The 14,170-nt window shown below is 36.2% G+C and overlaps 1 protein-coding gene across 1 annotated transcript; it reads right to left on the bottom strand.

Annotated features, from left to right (window-relative positions):
• Nucleotides 1–5,637: 5,637 nt before the first annotated feature.
• On the bottom strand, nucleotides 5,638–11,448 carry LOC104609719 (potassium transporter 5-like). Its single transcript, XM_010276094.2, has 9 exons — nucleotides 11,180–11,448; nucleotides 10,869–11,091; nucleotides 10,515–10,763; nucleotides 8,746–8,796; nucleotides 7,744–8,004; nucleotides 7,596–7,648; nucleotides 7,335–7,449; nucleotides 6,986–7,240; nucleotides 5,638–6,905 (listed from the first exon to the last, which is right to left on the bottom strand). Exons 1-9 carry the CDS (start codon nucleotides 11,375–11,377, stop codon nucleotides 5,797–5,799), a joined length of 2,514 nt encoding a protein of 837 aa, XP_010274396.1. The 5' UTR covers nucleotides 11,378–11,448; the 3' UTR covers nucleotides 5,638–5,796.
• Nucleotides 11,449–14,170: the final 2,722 nt, after the last annotated feature.

Raw genomic sequence — 14,170 nt, 5'->3', positions numbered from 1 at the left:
ATTGGTCCAAAATAGTCCAAAATATTTATTGGGGCTGTGGGGTGGCCCCTTGTGGGGCGGAGATATAATCTCGAAATTCATATGACAATAGGAAGCTAAGTCACTTTCCGAACTGTTAGCATCTAATCCATCTATGTTCCAATGGCCAATATTAGATGAATGCTATCTTTAAAGCTTTACATTTGAGGCCTCTCAAACTATACGGATGATCAAAGTCTTAAGGAGGATTATGCTACATATGAGAAGGCCATCAAGTAAGAGTCATCACAAATCATGAGACTGTTGGATCAAGAGGAAGCTTTTGATGCAGTAAATTTGATTTGATAGAAAAAGCATAATGCTTTAAAGCACATTCCTATAGAATAAGCATTGGCAAAATTAATATATATATATATATATATAAGAATTGCTATTTATTAATGTCTTCTATTTCTGGATTTCATATTTTGTAGGATTTTCTACCCCTTTTCAGATCATGGGGAGGTGCTGAAATAGTTGCAGGGGTGGCTTGCATATTCATTAAACTTGTAAGATATTTTCCAGTCTTCGTATAATTTGCTTTAAACCCATATGCATCTATGTAAAATGTCATATTCTATTCAATGAATAACAGTTCTGGCGAGTTTTTAGTATTGAATCATGCACCATACAGACAAATCGACAAAAGGTAAAATGGAAAGGTATAGTTACCTCTTCATCATACACTATTAAATCAACATATATAACTAAGGTTTTAAAAACCCGGAAATGGAATCGTTCTATCTACCGGTCTTTGGGTTAGCGGTTCGACCATCCGGATCGAACGGTTCGGGAGATTTGCATTGAGAAAGAAGAGAAGAATGATAGAAACAAATGAAGGAGAAAGGGAAAAAAAAGGAAAAGAAGAGAAAGAAAAGCAAGGAAAGAAAGAGGGAAGGAAGGAAGAAGAAGGAAGAGGAGGAGAATGGATTCGACACTCACCGGCGATGGCGACGGCGACAACGAGATGGTGATAGTGGTAACAACGCAGATGATAGATCTGAGATCTGAGATATGAGTTCTCAGATAAGAAAACTGCAACTTCTTCTTCTTCTCTCTTCAATCTCTCTGGATATCAGATCTGAGTTTGTGTCTCAGACTCAGAGTTTCTCCCTCTCTGCAATTTCTCAAACCGTGAACCGTTGTACAGGTCAAACGAATTGATGGTTCGACTGCCTGGGTCAGCAGTTTTCTAACAAAGTCAACGGTTTTTGACCTAAGAACGGATTAGGGGTGAAACAGAACTGGTTGCTTGGATGGTTTCCGGGCCAAACAGTCCGATCATCTGGGTCAACAACGATTCAAAAACATTGTATATAACCCTGTAAGGCATTTGCCATCATCATCTACGTACGTAGAAAAGTAAGTGGATTACGGTATAGAAAATAAAAACACCCCCAGAGGTTTCAAGTGTTTCTATGAGAATCATATTGGGTTGATGTTTTAAGAAGACAAAATTTTTTATCTTATAGAGGAGCTCAATAGTGTTCTATGTGATCAAAATAGATAATTTCAGAACCTTTTTTTTTATTTTCTTTTGCAATGTTGTGAGAAAATCAATAGTTTTCTATGTGGCTAACTTTGTAGTTAGGCATTGATCGTGAGAAGATCAACTCAAACCACGTGGTTTGATAGTACCTACAACAGTGGATGGAGAACCAACTCAACCGCTTATCAAAGGTAGATAGAAAACAAATGTTAAGCATTTTTTTTTTCGATTGGGAAAATCAATGATGTCAGAAAGACATTAGATCGGAGAGGCTTTGATCAATCACAACCCCCATGAATTTTGGCAAAAACCTACCTGATTGGTTCATACTTTTAAGATTAATCTTGGGATGTCATAAATAAAAAAAAAATATTTAAAAAATCATCAACCAAATCCAATGAATCTCTTGATAAATGCTATCAAAATTGTCTTTGATACCTACAATAATATAATTTAATTTGATGAAAAAAAAGCACAACTATAAGTTGGTGAGAGAAAAACTTTTTATTTTCTTTTTATTTGGACAATTAATTACTACCCTTTAGTCTTTACTTTCTCTACAATGGATTATGTGTGAAATGATTGATAACATGGAGTACAAAAATTGATGCAGAAAAAGTTTTCTCCTTCTTTGGAGGGAAAGGTTACTTTCTAGGTAGATAACCAACCTACATCTCCAATATTTGAAAGAATAATAAATTATGTCATCACATAGTTTGTGTCTTTGAAGATCGTTTGATATAATATATATCTAAAAAGTGGCTGGACTGAAAAATCTATTGCTTTGTCTCTTAGGCTGTGTTTGGAAACGGTATACCGATGACGTTTTACACTGAACTATGATTCAATGATCATTGTACTATTGAAAAGTGTGACGTGATCGGTGTAAAGTTTTACATCAATTTTATTGATATAGTATTTACATCGATAATCAATGTAAAATTTTATGTTTGATGAGATTTTACACCGATTTACCATATAAATCACAGCCTTGATTTACACCAATTCTAAACGCAGCCTTAGGTGTGTTTGACAACAAGGTTGGTTTTGTTTTTGAAAACAAAAGCAACTACTATGTATGCAAAATTAAAACCAACCATGTTGTCGGAGACCCCTTATGATTTTATGAATAAGTTTTTAAGGGTTTTGAGTTACATAATGGCTGAAGTTGTAATGGAAGATTATTATATACTCAAATATTTTCTTATTTAATTTACTCTATGTTTGGTTTTATGGACGTTCATAAAAAAAAATATCGTCACATCAGTGTCACTTAGGTGTTTGCATTTATTACTCTATTTCCTCACACCATTGTTAGCATTTATTAAGGGGGTGTTCCACTGTTCTATAGTGTGGATGAGAAATTGGTGGGTGTGGATTGGTCCACACCACACCTGTGGTAGGGATCAATCCACACCACACCTCAGTCCACAACTATTCTGAACTGTGGGCAAATTGTGTGGACTGGACCAATCCACACCCACAATGGCGTTCTGTAGGCGTGGATCCACACCATTCTTTTTTATTCCATGTATCTCATATACATTTATGAGTGATCTACACCAACATTTTAAAGAACCCAGAAACGGAACCGTTTTGGCCATCGGTTTTTGGGTTGACAGTCCAACTGTCTGGTTCAATTGGACGACCCGTGCTGACAAACAAATTAAAAAAATAAACAATAATTAAAAATTAAAAAAAACAGTAAAAAACCGTTGAATGGGTCAATGGTTCGATCGCTCGGTCAACGGATTGTTGACTTTTTCAATGGTTTTTGGCCAAAAACTAGGTTTGGGATAAAACGGAACCGCTTGCCTAGACGGTTCCCAGGCCAAACGGTCTGGGAACCGTTTGACATTTTATATGATAAATATATTGAAAAATGATTCGACAAATTAATATTAACCAACAAAATTTAATTTTTTATAAAAAACAATAGTAAAATAATTAAAATTTTAAAAAATATATTTAAAATATTATTTTATTGATAAAACAGTAAAAATTTAAAAAATTTAAAAATTAAATAATTAATATTTTATTGATAAAAATATTAAAATGTGAAACAGACAATAAGGTTTTAGCCTTTTAAGGAAAGTGTGAAGTAGAAGATCAAAAATCAAATGTGGACGGTCCCTAACCACAAGATTTTGTCGTGGATGAGAAATTGTGGTGTGGATAGAACAGGTCCTGTCCACAACCTGCAAAACGGGTGTTCATCCCATCCACGAGATGAACACGATGCTAAACACTGCCTAAATAAACATTAAAAAATAGAATTGCTTGGATTTATATGCATAAGGCATTGGAAGGAACGTAACTTCAAAACTCTGGTATTCAACCACTACGACTGAATCACGAGGGAGATGGATATTATCATGGTTTTTAAAATCGGATCAAACTGGATGGTTGGACTGAAAAAAACAAAAACTGGTCTATTTTACCCTAGAATCATCTTTTTGGCAAAAACCGTTGATTTAGTCAACAAACCGTTAAACTAGGCGGGCAAACCGTCCAATGGTTTTTGGCCGTTTTTTAATTTTAATTTTTTATTTCTTTTGTCAAAATCAAGGATTAAAGTATCGGTATCGGGTATCGTATCAGATAAATCAAATATGGATATGGATATGGATACGCTTTGGAAACGCATGGATACAAATGAAAGATATAGAAACGCTTGGATACGCTAGTGAAATGCATACAAATCACATAAATACATTAATAATACTAAACCAAAAGCTGAATTATCTATGAATAAGATATAAAGACATGAGAAATGCATACTTCAATAGGTTATATGAAAAGAAATATTACAATGAACAATACTGGAACTCTAGAACATTCAAACATTGTACAATAATTATCATTCTTTCAATTTTATAATTATAATTTTCAATTTTTATTAATTTTTGGGAATATTTATTAATTTAGTATTTTATTTAAATAAAAAATACTTTTAAATAATAAATATGTTTTCATATTTAACATATAATTTTTTTTTATTTTACACATAATTGTAAAATAAAACAAATAAATCATTTAAGGTAGATAAAATAAATTATATTTAATTTTCAGTTTTTATTAATTCTTTTGGGAAAATTAAATCTTAAATTATTTGTTTCAGTTTTTATAATTATAATTTTTTGTTTTTCATTAATTTTGTTGGGAAAATTTATTTATTTAGTATTTTTATATAATAACTATTTTTTTCAAATAATAACTATGTTTTCATTTTTAACAAATAATTATGTGTAAAATAAAATATATAACTCATCCAAGGTAGATAAAATATATTATTTTTATAATTTTTACTTTTTATTAATTTTTTGTGAAAAAAATTAAATCTTAAATTATTTTTTTTTTCAGTTTTCATAATACTATTTTTTAACTTGTATTAAAGATGAAAAACAATCCAAAAGTACTCAATGTACAATTTTGTCAAGCTAGACACGGATACACCTCCGTATCGGTGTGTATTGGATAGTATCCTTCGATATAGTGCGATACGGTCTGATACGGAGGCATATCGCACCGATACACACGACTTGTAAGGTACATATCCAATCGTAGCATATCATGTATCTATGATCATAGATATGAATACGATACACCCCGTATCAAAAGCATCATATCGATACCTTAATCCTTATTCAGAATGAGCCGTCCATTTGATTCAAACGATCGGACCATTCAACCCTGTAACCGGACCCTGAATGGTTTCATTGTCCAATCCGATTTTAAAAACCTTATATATTATAGACCAGAGCGTGGAGATTGGAGTGAGGAAATAAAATAAATGGATTAATTTTTTTTTTAATGCAATAAATGGATTAGATTTCGTATGGTCATCTGGCTGTGAAACCATAATAAGTCAAGTATAAGATTATTGAGTGGAACATGCAAAAAAGAGAGATGAAAATAAATTGTCAAATCCTTCACATGGTTGACTGGACGTGAACCAAGGCTAGCTAGTATCAGCATTATATATATATATATATAAAGAAAAACTATATAATATTTAGTAACACGATGGATAGTTCCTTGACATAATCTTGCATTTCATCACCTGATATTTATTGATATTTATTTGGCATCTCCGTTTCTGAAATAAGTATGTCCCAAAAGCCAAGGTGTTGTTTTGCAATATACATTCTTTTCTCCGAAAAGGAGAAAACTAACTTATTTAATTATCCGAGATAAGTTTATGGTACAGACGAGATTCAGGAGTCGTACGTACGCATAATATATGTTCTAACGAGTAATGATTGATAGACTACTACATCTATGTCAAATCAGATCTCATATGTCATTCCAACCCTGAGGAGCCTTTCCCGTGGAATCAACATTGTCTTCTCTCCTTGTCGGAAGTTCCTCCTCAGGAAATTGTAGCCATAGTTGACGACCAACTTCTTGAACAAGGAGGATTCCTCTTCGGCCACCACTTCTGCTTCTCCCAAGAGATACACCACCCCATTATCCAACTGTCTCTGAATAAACTGCATCTCCTCTTCAGCACTTTGTATGGGCCCACTCACTATTCGATTCGAACAATTTGTTGATCGAGCAACCACTGTATTGATGGTAGATTCCGATGAAACACTACGAGCTGATGGGATGTTTTGTTGCATGGGTTCCTGATCAACACGCACTCTTGATGATGACCGCCCTGATCCACGTAACACCCCGTCTTTTGATAGTAGACTGGAATACGTGAGGCTCATTTCCTCATCAGCAGGCTCCAGAGCTGCTGCTTTTTGTTGATGATGAGAAGGAATACCTTCGAATATGAAGTGTTCATGGCGGATAAATTCTTTCAAGTATTGCACCAGTTGACGCTCAAAGACCTCCGGCTTGTCAATAAGGTCCTTATATCCATAGCGCACGACACACCGAAATATCCAATATTCTTTGGGCTCAACCTGTCGAAATAGAAACCGCTCCTCCGGGGCAACTTTACTGATTGGTATGTGCTTTATAGAGACGAACACTAGGATTGAGTGGATGGATGGTATATTAGCAATAAAATGGGGAAATATTGGTGGAATTCCCTGCACAAGCTCCGAGTATAGAAGTCCAATTCCGGGCACCCTGCTTATAGCTGGGTTCTTGGCTAAATCTTTTACAAATTCACCGGAAACCTTGTGGCTCAGCTCGAACACGTATCTTTCTCTGTGAACATAATGCCATATGCCCATTATAGCCATCAACACAACTGAAAAGACCAGCGGTAGGAAGCCTCCTTGTACGAACTTAGACAGGACGGAGGACAGATATACGAATTCTATCGAACCAAACACCAGAAAGAACAGTGTGATCCACCAAATCTTTGTCTTCCATATCATGAGCATTATGAGAACAACTAAAAGTGTCGTAATCACCATTACAGCAACCACTGCAATGCCTGCACCAAAACCCCAATAATATATCCCATTATAATTAGTATTAATCTTTTCATTTTCTTTCTGTCCACAGGAGAATTACCATATGCATTGCCGATCTTTTCTGTAGTTTTGAAGAGGACAGTAACTATAACACAGGCGATCATGAGAATGTAGTTAATCTCGGGGATGTAAACCTGCCCTTCATATTTGGTGGAGGTGTGAACCACCTTCACCCTCGGAAAACAACCTAAACTTAGCGACTGGGATATGATTGCAAATGCTCCAGATATCATGGCTTGGCTGGCAATGATGGCAGCAGCAACAGCCACAACAAATATTGGCCAGTACAATGGATCTGCATGCATGTCATCCCGTTAATTATTCAATTAAAGTTATATAATTAACACGCACAGCCCATAATAATCATCAACTTAATTAATTTGACTTACTTGGAATGGAAGCGTAGAAAGTATCAGAAACTTTATCAGAGAATTTGGTGAGGTATGCAGCCTGACCAATATAGGCACATAGCAGTGCAGGAAGAACAACTCCGGAGAAGCTTATCTGTAATTCAATTCCGCCATGGTGATTGACATGTCCATTATTATATACTGTTGGCAAACTAAACAACTTGGACGAGTAATAAATATTAAATTAATATTTAACCAGCATCAGGACTCATCGATCATGAGTCTATGGCATATACGTACTTGAATGGCTCGGACTGAGAAGTGACCCAAGTCAGCAAACATGGCTTCAGTGCCTGTTTTCCATTACGCCAAGTAAAAGTAGGTGGTGGTGATGAGAATAGTACAAATTAAGAGAAATATCGAGAGCTAGCTAGCTAGTTCTACCCACCTGTAATGCACAACACAATACCACCTAGAGATCTCCATCCTTGTTTGCCGTTTCTTTTGAAGTAGTCTATAATGTATTTTGGATTGAAAGCACGTAAAACACCGATTTCGTGCTTGAATAAGTTGTAGAGACCAATGCCACCAATGAAAGAAAACCACAATATGATGATTGGTGCAAATGAGTAGCCAATTTTGTCAGTGCCGAAGCGCTGAACAGCAAAGAGACAGATCAAAATTGCTACAGAAATTCCGACTATGGTGTCTGGAGAATGACAACACACATAAGAAAGAAAGAAAAAGATAAATGGATCGAGTTAATTAGCAGTCGCAAATTAAATTAAACCCTGCCTTACAGCATACTAGTTTATTAACATCTCCATCTATATATCTACTGACTTTGAAATTAGTCAATTCAACACTTTCATCGATCCGTACCAGAACAAATTGATTTTTATTACTAGTGGATTTAACTATATATTTGTCTTGGTAGCTAGGTTCTAGGGAAATGGATGATTTGAATCAAAATCGATTTGACTGTAGGACCCAATCAGTTTGTTTATGTTGATTAAGATAATATCGATCTCTTTCTGTGAATGGACATGCAAGCATATATAAGTTTGGAGCTTGTGGAGTTTGGAATTGCGTCACTTGTAGGGTTTTGGCTAGGCATACATGACTTGTAACTAGGAGTCTTTACAGTGGTTCACCTCATAAGCTTTAGACGTGGACCAATTAAGCTTTAGAGCCATGAATGATTTGGGACCTTCCAATGAAACAGGCTCACGCCAACGATGGAAATCAAAAAGCGGTTCACGCTATGTTTGACCTGACCATTTTGCATTTCATAACTATGGTTAATGGTGCATTAATGTTTTTAACTAATTTAATTTTTTTCACGGGAGATGTGGTGGTCATGTAAATTAAATTACTTTTTTCTTTGGTAGAAACATGTAAAGGTACCGTGATGCTTACAAGAGCGGAGAAAAAGAAAATGTTAAAGTACCTTGATGAAGGGATTTCGCTGACTGCTTGATTCCGCTGACCGCTGAAAGCACTGCAATGAAAATTACAATTTCATTGATCAAGTCTTTTTCTTTTCTATTTGCCACAAGAGAATCTCCAGAAGATCGGAGGAAAGAAAAAAAAAAAAACAAAGGCAAAATTAGGGTGACGCATGGAATTCACGGATGACTGAAATCATAAAGTGAAAGTTTCACGGTTTCACCTGCGTGTGAAGTGTGACTGTGGAAGCTTTACCAAAAACACGATAGGCAGATGGTTTTTGAATAAATGGTTGGGCTTAGAATTTAATATTTTTCGTCCTCTCAAGTGTTAATTGATTTGATCCTAAAACACTGGACTTTTATATTTTGGGTTGGACCCGAATTTCCTCCCCAAACCCGGTCCAACTACACATGTATGCATATGCATGTATATACACAAAATATAAAATTTTCAATACTAATATAATGGTTTAAATTATTTGTGCTAATACGCTTAGAGCATTTTCTTTTTAAATACCTTGGGCTTAATAGATCCACCTGGACCTGATTAAATAAGTACCCGATTCCAACCTGAATGTGTCAAATTTTAGTTCAGGTTGGATTCAGAGTTGGCCACATCAGGCTTATTCTCAGGCTCAGTCCAGAATCGGATCATAGGTTCAAATAAGGGTTGGGCCTGGATTGATCTTAAACCCGTTCCAGCCCACCCAAGTTGCATGGAGGAATCATGTAGTATACCAAGAAAAAAAAGGAAAGAGCAGAAACAAACTTGTCATATTCTGTTACCATCAACAAGTCAAAAGATAGCCATCTTTCATGGGAATCTATGAAATTTAAGTAGAAAAACTAGCCATCGAGCATCAGCTGCTACTCGTGGGCTTATGGGTTGACCAAAAAAGCACTTATACATGGCCAATCAACACAGTTGCCAATATTAGTAGAAAAGCAATGCAGCAACCGTATGCAGATACGGTTTGACCAACCTACATAGTGTGTTATTTATCTATTATTTTTCTTGAAGGCTACATGGTGTGTAATTAATCATTCCCCTTAATAATTAATATATTTTTCTGGTATTAATAATTTAATATAATAGGGGTTTCCTTGTTTTATAGATTTGGGTTAGGACTTAGGAAAGTAAACCCTTTTCTTTTTCCTTGATTCACTCCCTACCCTGGTGAATGTGGGATCCGGATATTCGATCCAAATCTCCACTACAACCAACTATAGCACTTTCTAAGATACTAAAGCAAATAAGCCATAGGAAAAGCCTGAATTAATTTCTATCAAATTTTGCACGAGCAAGGAGCAACGAAACATTTTGCTTTGAGTCGGGTATAGTACTTGATCAGGCCGGATCTTATTCAAATATAACCAGACACAGACACAGTCCACGTTTTCCTAAACACTGAGCATATCGGTGGCCACTGGCCAGTGGGCAGAGCTTTGCTCACAGCACCGCCTTGCTCCATTGCTCGCTCGCGGTAGCGACTAGCACGGAAGATCCGCTTTCTGCACGTTCGTACTTTATATTTCAAAAATCAGCTCAAATCGTGTACGAGACCACAGACGACGGTCAGTCTGGTGGAGAGTGGAGACCGGAGAGTCACACATCTTTCTCTCTCTCTCTCTCTCTCAATAAATTAATTAATTAATCATATAATTAAAATTGGCGAAGAATATGTCCTTCTCATTGTTGTGCAATTGAACTGTTACGGTCTCTGATATGATAAAAGTCAATGACTTGAAACTGAAAGAAGCTACTGACCTGAGATACATGGAGTAAGAACTCCATCCCCGATCACCATGGAGGTCGCCAGAATAGTGATAAGAAAGAGCGCGATTTGAGCCACCTTACTTGTCTCCAGTTTTTCTTTTATCTTTTGAGCCCTCTTCAACTGTCTCGATGGCGTGTCCAGTCTGTAGTTAGACAGCTCCCTGTCCTCCGGTTGATCATTTGGAATTAAGCTCACCTTCGCATACCGGCATATCAAGGAGTAGAGCGCGAAGGTTCCCCCTAAAGAATCAATTAATTACCAGTCACAACACTTATTCTAAACTGCAGTAGGATCGATCGATCTGATCAAGATATAAACGAAAGTAAGTCATGCATGGAACTCACCATCACCATTATCGTTGGCCCGAATAACAATGAACACGTATTTAATCAAGGGTACGAGAACTAGTGTATAAATTATGAGAGACAACACGCCCAGTATGTCGTTATTGTTCTGGATTCCGTCGCTGAAGGTGCTTGCATACACGTAAAGTGGAGATGTCCCTATGTCCCCGTACACCACTCCTAAGCTCTGGAATGCCAGACTCAACGTCGTTCTCCAATCCATCTGTTAGTCAGTCAGCAGAAATTTGTATTTTTTCAGCCCAAAAACAGAGATTAACAAAGAAAAAAACATAGATGAATTACTCTCAGACCTTCGCAGTGTGGTTCATCCAACCATTTGAAACTCTCCCAGCCTCCAAGTGGAGCGAGTCTACATGGCGAAGCTTCGCCCATGACAACTTCCGGTCTTGCATAGTTTTTTCCGGTTCTATAATCACTATTTCTTCCTCTAGATTAGTTTTATTTTTCTCTCCATTAACTTCTTTCCTCTCATCAACTGGATCCGCCATTATTCCTGCTGTATCCAGTTTCTCTATACCCTTTTTTTTCTAGGCTCAGGCCGTGTTATCGTCCTGCCTTCATCTCCTTTTATAGGCAAAAAAACGTAGTCTGAATGCGATATAGGGAAAGAAATTCTATTGGAAATTATTCCCAGTGTGCGGCGATTCCGAAGATCCGGATGCACTAATCCATTTTACTAAAGCTCGTAGGAGGGCATACACGGTTAGCACACTGATGAATGATGATTAAGCACCTAATCCGTTGGTCAATTCGTTTAGCGGTCTGATTCTCTTTTGGTTTTTTTACCAATGGAATGGCATCAGAGGGGAGGGATTCCTGATTCGTGTACATACAAATACAATGCAGGGACTGCGTATACCTCGGGTTTGGATTTTTTTTTTTTTTCCGGTATCATGCCTTCCCACTGAATGCTTTAAATTAAACAGCTCAACAGTCGACATCTGACGCACAATCATTCCACGTGGCTAATTAAATGGGGTAGATTGTCTAGAAAGTCCTCAAACCCTCTTACTGACCTTCTGAATTAGATATATCGGTATACTTCTTTTCTTACGGCATATAATTTCAATGAAGGGCCTGAAGGCCAATAATTCTTGTATTTTATTGAAAGAATTCACAGTCTTCACACAAGCTAAGACAATGATGCATACTAACCCTTGTTGCGCGAAGTCAAAGTCGAATTTCATTGTCCGTCTACAAATGTTTTCCTGGAATTGGACACTAATGCGCACCAGTAACCACCCGTACCATCATCACTATAAAATTTTCAAATATGGTTGGCTTGGACCACTAAACTTCGAGATCGTCTACTTCATATTGAAGATTGAACTATTTTCGGAATGGAATTTGGGATCATCGTTGTTGGTTGTTGCTCTGCTCTGCATCCAAATTTTGGCAATTAAATTTCGAAAATATAGCCTCTAATAAACTAGATAGTAATCCATCATCAAACATAATAAGAATTATGTTTGGGTCGTTTTTCTTAGGATTGATAAGTTCTACAAGCAAGACACAACTTATTTGTTTTTATCGATAGCTAATTAATAATAATAATAATAATAATAATTCAAACAAATTGGAAACCACCTTTCAACATGTAATGGTGTTGATGGGTGGTAGTGATAGTAGATTAGCAGTATTGGAGAGAAATTATGAATGATTGAATATTCTAATGGCCATCAATTTAGCAGAGAAATTTATACAAGATTTGTAAAGATTTTCCTACCTTTTCCTTCAAACCAAACACAGCCTAATGGACACCTTAGTGCATAAAACTCCTGCCAATGCAGGGTTTAGGGAGGGACAGACATATATTCAGCCTTATCCCTGCACATAAAGAGAGGGGTCGTTTTTAAGATTTGAATCCTGATCATTCAAGTCCCCTTTTGGTACAATGTTGTTGCATTTTGGGTTGATCAATACAAATTTGTGTGTGTGTGTGTGAGAGAGAGAGAGAGAGAGAGAGATTTTTACTTGAAATGTTTTGAGTTGATCAATACGAATTCATATTTCTACCTAAATCACACACAAATTTTTACTTGAAATATTTTGGGTTGATTAATACAAATTTTTCTAGTTGAAATACACTCCCATACTACTATATGATGTGGCAATACATATTTCTCACAAATTTGTATTTATCAGCCCATAACCCAACAACAACACAATACCACTATACCAAATACCCCTTAAAACCACGGGCATGGAAATTTTCTTTTATTCGATATATGCTTCAAGATGAAAGAAAACCTACGTACATGGGTTTCACCTGAGTAGGGATGGCAACGAAGAGGGTTTTGTAAATTCTAAATTCTATCCACCTCTTTAGACCTCCCAACCCATATTCTCCCCAAAATATGTAGAAGATTGGATTTTTCAAAATTCCAACCCTCCTTGCACGTGAAAACGCAAAACCCTCCCCGACCCTACCAGTCTCCCTACATTTAAGGGTGTACAGGTTGGGTCTAAAACCCTCATCTAGTCTCTTGTTATATGTAAGCAATAAATAAGTAAAATAACATTAACAAACATCAAAATTTTCAATTATTTGATTAAAATATGCAAAAAAATATAACTATTAATTATCTTTCATATAAAATTCAATACCTAATACATGGTTCGTATGTCTTTCAAATATGCAGGTCATCAGGGAAGATCTGATTTAGCCTAATAGATACTTAGTTGTATAATTCCAAAATTTGCTTTTCAAAAACAAAAAAAAAAGAAAGAAAGAAAGAAAAACCCCATCGGGTGGGAGAGCAAATCAATCCCCCACAACGTCCCACAGCACATTCAAGCCATGTATTGAAAACATCTCCCAATGATGATACCAAAAATGATGATGTCATCATCGGGAAATACTCACAATACATGACAGGAATATGCTGTGGAACGTTATGGGGGGCAATCTGGTGGGGGGCTGATTTGAACTCATCGGGTGGGTAGAGACAGATACCCACCACGTAGAATAAAAATTACCATCCCTAGACCTTAAGTCATTACTACAGTTCCATTGGATTCGCCCTAACCATGTGGTAGGGTAGCGTTAAGACTCTAAAGTTGATGCTTAATTCAGTGGGGGCAGGACCTGCTTATATATCGAACCCGAAATGTTGAGATCAGTAATACCTTTCTGGAACAAATTAGTTAAGATATATATTTTAAAATAGACATCTTCTCACGAATAAAAATAAAAAAGAATTCTGCATTATCTCCTTTTTTATTGCTTTTACATGAATGAAGGCATTTTTTTTGGGTAGACACATGAATGATGTCATTTG

The sequence above is a fragment of the Nelumbo nucifera genome, chromosome 1 (genome assembly GCF_055504915.1).
Source record: "Nelumbo nucifera cultivar China Antique chromosome 1, China Antique-T2T, whole genome shotgun sequence".
NCBI lineage: Eukaryota > Viridiplantae > Streptophyta > Magnoliopsida > Proteales > Nelumbonaceae > Nelumbo > Nelumbo nucifera.
This window is presented reverse-complemented; position numbering and strand designations above follow the sequence as displayed.

What these genes read in the sequence shown, in the direction of transcription:
- LOC104609719 (XM_010276094.2), bottom strand. Translation starts at nt 11,377, where the DNA reads ATGGCGGATCCAGTTGATGAGAGGAAAGAAGTTAATGGAGAGAAAAAT. An exon ending in GGCCAACGATAATGGTGATG is followed by an intron (nt 10,764 to 10,868) that starts GTGAGTTCCATG and finishes TTGATTCTTTAG; the next exon opens with GGGGAACCTTCGCGCTCTAC. An exon ending in TTTCTACGCTTCCATTCCAA is followed by an intron (nt 7,241 to 7,334) that starts GTAAGTCAAATT and finishes ACATGCATGCAG; the next exon opens with ATCCATTGTACTGGCCAATA.